Here is a 5,619-nt window from a genome sequence, read left to right as displayed (position 1 = left end):
CCTCAAGGGCTTGGAAGGCAGCCTCACAGACTGTGCCCTTCTCTGGAAGGGCTGCCTTTGCTCATGACATTGGGCAGGTGACATCGGCCCAAGCCTCCTGCCTCCATAGGCGCTGTGGTGTCTGGGGCACAGTGGGGATGTGCAGGAAGTAGCTGTGGTGCCTGGGCTCCGTGCGGCGGCAGGAGCCTCCTCTTGTCTGACAACTGGGTCTGCTGGAGCAGCCGGGGTGCTGGTGGGACCTTCTGTACGCTGATCTGTGGTTCCTGAATTGGTTGCTGCAGAGATCTGCATCTCACCGACGGGCAGGCCAGGCCAGGCAGGGTGCTGGGAGTGAGGATGTCCTTGGGCAGGATGGGCAGAGTGCTGCCTTGCCTCTGGGCAGGTGAAAAAGGGGCCAGTTTTGGGTGGGTTGCTTGGCTGTGGGCTGCAATGCTTGTGCCTGGCATGCTGGTTCAGGCGCTGAGCACCCCGGTGTCTTGTGGGGTGCCCCTGGGTGCTCGTACCCGCTGTAGCCGTGATGGCATGGGAGATGGTGTGTGCTGCTCGCTCCTCGTTCCTGGAGGTCCAGCGGGGTGGGATCGGTCACCCAGGCTGCCTTTCCTCTGGGAGGAAGAGATGACCTCCTCCTCTTCCTCCTCGTTCTCAGTGTTCTCCTGACCTCAGTGAAGCACCTCTGGCAGATGCTGGTCTGCCTGGAGCTGGCCACCCACCGCGGATGTTGACTTGTCACCAAAAATAGACCTTTTGTCATCAGGCAGCAGAACGTGCTCGCTGCCCGCTGTGTCCCGTGGTGTCCCTGGCTGAGCACCGACGGGCTCTGGCAGACAGCCGCCTCGAGCCCGGCTCTCGGCCGCCGGCTCCTGGGGGGTTTGGTGCCCCCGGCACGGTGGCAGGAAGGGGCTGATGACCAGCAGGTGCCAGTGCGGCATTTGCTGTGCTGGTGGACTCGTGGCCAAAGGAGGGTCTTGCTAGGAGAGAGGATGGGGATACCAGGGCTGGAGAGCAGTAGCCGTGTGTTGGGTCTTGGCCAGGAGTGGGGCCGGGGGGAGCCCTGTGGCCTGGAGCATGTGGGCTGCCTCGGGGTCATGCCGGGCCTTGGGGCAGCCACCATCACCAGCATCCCCAGGGCTCCCTGCTGGCTCCCGGCTCTCCGGCGTTCACACAAGGATGCTCTCCGAGTGCTGCCGAACCCCTGCCAGCAATGTTTTATGTGTTTTAATGGACAAGATTAATATTAATTTGTACTTTTTTTTCTTTTTCCTTTTTATTTAATATTTAGCAGCCCACTGCTCGGGCATGCCCAAAGGGAGGCTCGCCGAGGCCCGCCGAACCCCTGCCAGCAATGTTTTATGTGTTTTAATGGACAAGATTAATATTAATTTGTACTTTTTTTTCTTTTTCCTTTTTATTTAATATTTAGCAGCCCAGAGGACTTCTCCCTCCTTCTCCTGCCTCTGGCAGGAACAAAAATAACTCCTCAGCAATGGGTTTGTGCTCGGCTCCAGCCAAGCGCTTCTGCTCACTAGCTGTAGGAACGTGCTAGGGCCTTTTGCCTGCAGTCCACATGTTCGTGTGCTCAGCGACCAGCCTGTGCCCGAGCGTTGGATGGATGAGGCCAAAACGCTCTCCGAATGCAGGAACGGGTTTTGCTTCCATCGGCAAAGCTGCTGAATAGGTTAACTAATAATTTCCAAAACTTCTCTGTCGGGGCACTTGGGGGAGCAGAGGCTTTGATCAGCACCTGCCCACCCTGAAAGGACAAATTTGTTAGGGAAAGGCTGGTTTTGACTGGAGTATTTCCTTCCTTCCCTTGAGATGGGCTTTGCCAGGCAGGGGAGGAGGCAAATCTGCCTTGCCGCTGCCCTTGAGAAAGCGCCTGGGGGGCTGCACGCTATGAAAAAGAAAGTTAAAAGGAGAAGGGAGGAAGCAAAAGCGCCTGGCCCGAGTGGTGCTGCCCCGCTCCAGCAGCTCGGCTCCTTCCGTCAGTTGCTCTGGGAGTGAACTGCCTTTGCTTAGGACATAAATGGAGATTGTGTGTTTAAAGGAATTTTATCTAGATTTCCCTTATCTCCTTGCTTCATCTGGGCCTTTCCCCATGGATGCCTTTTACTGCTGCCACTTGCTGTCTGGGGTGGATCTCCTTCCCCTTCCCTGCCCCAAAGCAGCGATGCCTGGCACAGCGTTGCCTGCAGCTCCCTCTTGCAGCGCAGGAGGGCAAGAGCGAGCCGTCAGGCACGCCGGTCCCCAGCCTGGTGGCTGCTGCTGCTTCTGACAATCTGTTTTCTTCCTTCCTATTTACGTTTGCTTGTGTTTCCTCTGTGAAACATTAAAGGGTGTTTAAGGGAAAGGGAGGGCAAGGAGTGCAGTGTGGGGTGGTTATGCTGCAGGAGGAGATGTTGCTGAGCTTTAGCCCAGGAAAAATTAGGGATGAGATTGGGGAGCGCAGAGCGGAGATCCTCTTGGGGGGCACATGGGGATGGGAAGTGGTAACACGCTGGCCTTGCGTGCACCCTCTCTCTGCCTCCCATCATCCCTGCGAGAGCTTTGTGATGCCAACGCCTGCAGGGTGTCCATCTGTCTTGCTGCCGCTGTCGGGCATCCTGGCAGGTCCTGGTGAGTTTTGCTGCTTTGTGTGGCAGGAGTTTGGAGACTCTGGTTCTCCAGCCCTTGCCAGAAGAGGTTGGCAGAAGGTGGCCAGACTCGTGCATCTGCCACTCGTGGTTGCTGGCTGCCTCATCGTCTCGTTATCCAGCAGGCTTGAGAGCAGGTGGCAGGGAAGCACGAACACTCAGATGGTGCCCCCTGTACCCCCTATTCTTCCTGGGCTCCTTTTTTAAGCCAGTGTGCCCTGGAGGAAGAAGCCTTGTCTCTGCCTGCTGGCTCCTTCTTCGAGCATCTCTTTGAGGGCGGAAAGGACAGCAGCTCTGCTGGGGACAAAGGCTGGAATTAAAGGAGGGGGCTGGGCTCCGATCAGCAGTAGGAAGGCACGTTGTGCCCTTAGGTGGTAGTGGGGGGGAGTTGCTGGGCTCTCCTGCCCCCTGCCATGTTCCTGCCTAGAGCCATGGGTAAACATGAACCCGAGTGGTGGGATTTTGTTAAAAACCAGAAATGAAAGCCACGGCCTGGGTCAGCTTTGGTGTGGAGATGGCCGGAGTCCCGTGGGCAATCACTGTGCCGGGAGCAGAGCCTCAAGCACCCCCCTTGCTGGGAGCCCTGCAGCCTCCTGTCTTAATGGGAGGCATCCCCAAATCTGGAAAGAGAGCATGTTTTATGTTTTGCGTGTTGTTGGGGTCCAGGATGGAAGGGGATGTGTTTCTCTTCGTGTTGCTGCAAACAGCTTGGTGACTGCATGCAAGTCTTACATGCCTCAGTTTCCCCACCCCTACAACTGCACTGGACTGAGTGTGCCTGCTTAGGAGGGACCCAGCAGCCTCTGGATTTCTCTCTGGCTTAGTGCCGGTGGCCCGTGCTGGTGGGTCGCGTGTCCAGGCAGCTGCTGGGGGCAGGTGCCCCTGCAGGGCGACCTCCTTGGGGGTGGGATGGAGGCAAGCTGGGCAGGTTGTGGTCACATCTCTTTTTAGTTGCCCCCCCCAGAGTCACAGGGATGTCCTGCAGATGGGGACGGTGGTGAGTATGTCTCAACAGTTGGGTCTCTGATGGGGGAGTCAGGACTTTCTGCATCACTTTCTGCAGTGGCTGTCACCCGGGGTGGGTGTGGGTGACCAGCCCGGTGGGGTTTAGTTCTCTGCTGCAAGTCCCTCTGCCCTCCGTGGAGGGGAGCAGTACCTTCCCCACTGGGCTGTGAGCTTAGGCTGGGAGGAGCATGGACAGTTTGGGCCTGGATCAGTCCCGCTTAGGAGCGGGCACCTGGTTTGGCGTGCCCGATCATGCTGCGCCATTGCATTTACCCTGGTTCATGGTGGTCTCACCCCTCCATGCTCAGCAAGTTGAGGTTTTGGCCGGTCTTAAGCCTCTCTCTTCTTCTGATGCCATCTGTCTGTCCCCCTTGATCAGGTGTCTCCGGAGAAGTGCCGCTTCGCCATAGGCCGAATCCTGAGCGAGGGAGATGCACAGCCGTCAGAAGAGCAGATCAAGCGGTTCCAGAAGTATGGCTTCAAGATCTTCTCCTTCCCTGCTCCCAGCCACGTGGTCATGGCGACCTTCCCGTTCACTACGCCGATGTCCATCCATCTAGCAGTCAACCGTGTCCACCCAGCCCTTGACACCTACATCAAGGTAAGCAAGTGTGGCATGAAGAGCATCACACGTGTTCGGTGGGCTGTCAGAGGCTTCTCTTGCTGACAGCTGATGGGGCTGCTCTGACGTGTCATCTCTTGATGTCTTCCCTTGGGCACTACCATCAAGATCTCCTCCTTTTGCAATCTGGCAGGCAGTTCCCCAGCTGGGATGTCCTCCCATTCGCTCCCTAGGCACAGGGGTGCCTTTTCTGCTGTTTTGTGTTTACGAGAAGCAGGTTCTCATCTGACGACTTGCTGCTCTTCTCCTTAACGCGGAGATAAAAGCTGGTTTTCCCCTTGAGTGTCTTGCTTGTTGTTAGGATCTGGCAGGTATGTGCCCCTTCAGCGTAACGCATCGAGCCATGAAACTTCTGTTTCAAGTGCCACCCTCACCGGTGGGGCAGCTGTCTTCTGCAGGGGCAGGAGGAGAAGTTAGAAACTTTTCTGACCCGTGGGCTTATGAAGGCTTGGTTTCAAGGAATACATTGAAATTTGTGGCCCTTGGCCCTGGCTGGGCAGCCGGCTGTGGGCTGTGTTCGCCCTTGCCCCCGAGCAGAGCAGGTGGCCATCCCTGCTGCTTCTGGTCTTTTAGAAGCCCGCACTGCTGCCTTGCTCTGGCTGCCAGACCAGCTGCGGCAAGGGTGTTCCCAAGCAGCACATCTGACACAGATACCTCCAGATCCAGGCTTTCTAGAGAGCGAGGATGGTCCTGGCCAGCTGGGTGATGGAGGGGAGGGACCGTCCTTCCTGGTGGGGGAGGATGCTGGGGAGGGGCCGGCACTCAGCCCCTGGCTTATCTGACTGTCAAGTTCTGCCGCTTTCGTTTGTTCGTGTTGAAACGCACTATTTATAAACTTGCTTTTCCTGGCGAAACTCCCAGCCCTGTGGGGGAACCGTGCGAATCCCTCCAGCCTGCGCTGTGCCGCAGGATGGGTGCCAACCCCAAAACTTCAGCCGGGGGCTCTTTGCAGACCCTCTTGTCCACCCCGGCCTTGGGGAGCTGCCTGCTGGTACCAGCAGAAGATGCGTTAACGCCGGCAGTGGGTGAGCCCGCCACTGCTCGTGCCCCCCTTCCTGTGCTGGAGAGCTGGTGGAGAGCAGAACCAGTTCCCCGTTCTCCTCTTCTCACTCCATCCTCTCTGTGTCTCTTCCTGGAGCTCTGCCGGCTGTTTTGGTGCAGGGGGTATCGGGCACTGCTGCCAGCCTTGCGGTGGACGCGTGGGCATGCAGGGAGGGGGTTGGCGCGGGTGGGAGCATCAGGTTGGCTGTGGGAGCGCTTGGCGACGTGGGGCTGACGCTCCTTACTTGGGGAAAGGTCCCGGCGAGCGCATCTGTCACGTGAGAGATGGAGTTGGTAGAGCTAAAAAGAGAACCACGGGTT

The 5,619-nt window shown here is 57.7% G+C and overlaps 1 protein-coding gene across 1 annotated transcript in view; it reads left to right on the top strand.

Moving 5' to 3' along the window:
* TEX264 (testis expressed 264) overlaps positions 1-5,619 on the top strand; it is a 41,640-nt gene that overhangs the window by 2,879 nt on the left and 33,142 nt on the right. The window contains exon 2 of the mRNA XM_009585433.1: positions 4,015-4,236. Within this exon, the coding sequence (XP_009583728.1) occupies positions 4,015-4,236 (222 nt within the window). The remainder of the gene's footprint in view (positions 1-4,014; positions 4,237-5,619) is intronic.

The sequence above is a fragment of the Fulmarus glacialis genome, unplaced genomic scaffold (genome assembly GCF_000690835.1).
Source record: "Fulmarus glacialis isolate BGI_N327 unplaced genomic scaffold, ASM69083v1 scaffold7129, whole genome shotgun sequence".
Taxonomy (NCBI): Eukaryota; Metazoa; Chordata; class Aves; order Procellariiformes; family Procellariidae; genus Fulmarus; species Fulmarus glacialis.
Note: the sequence above shows the minus strand (reverse complement) of the source record. Positions and strands in the feature narration are given on the sequence as shown.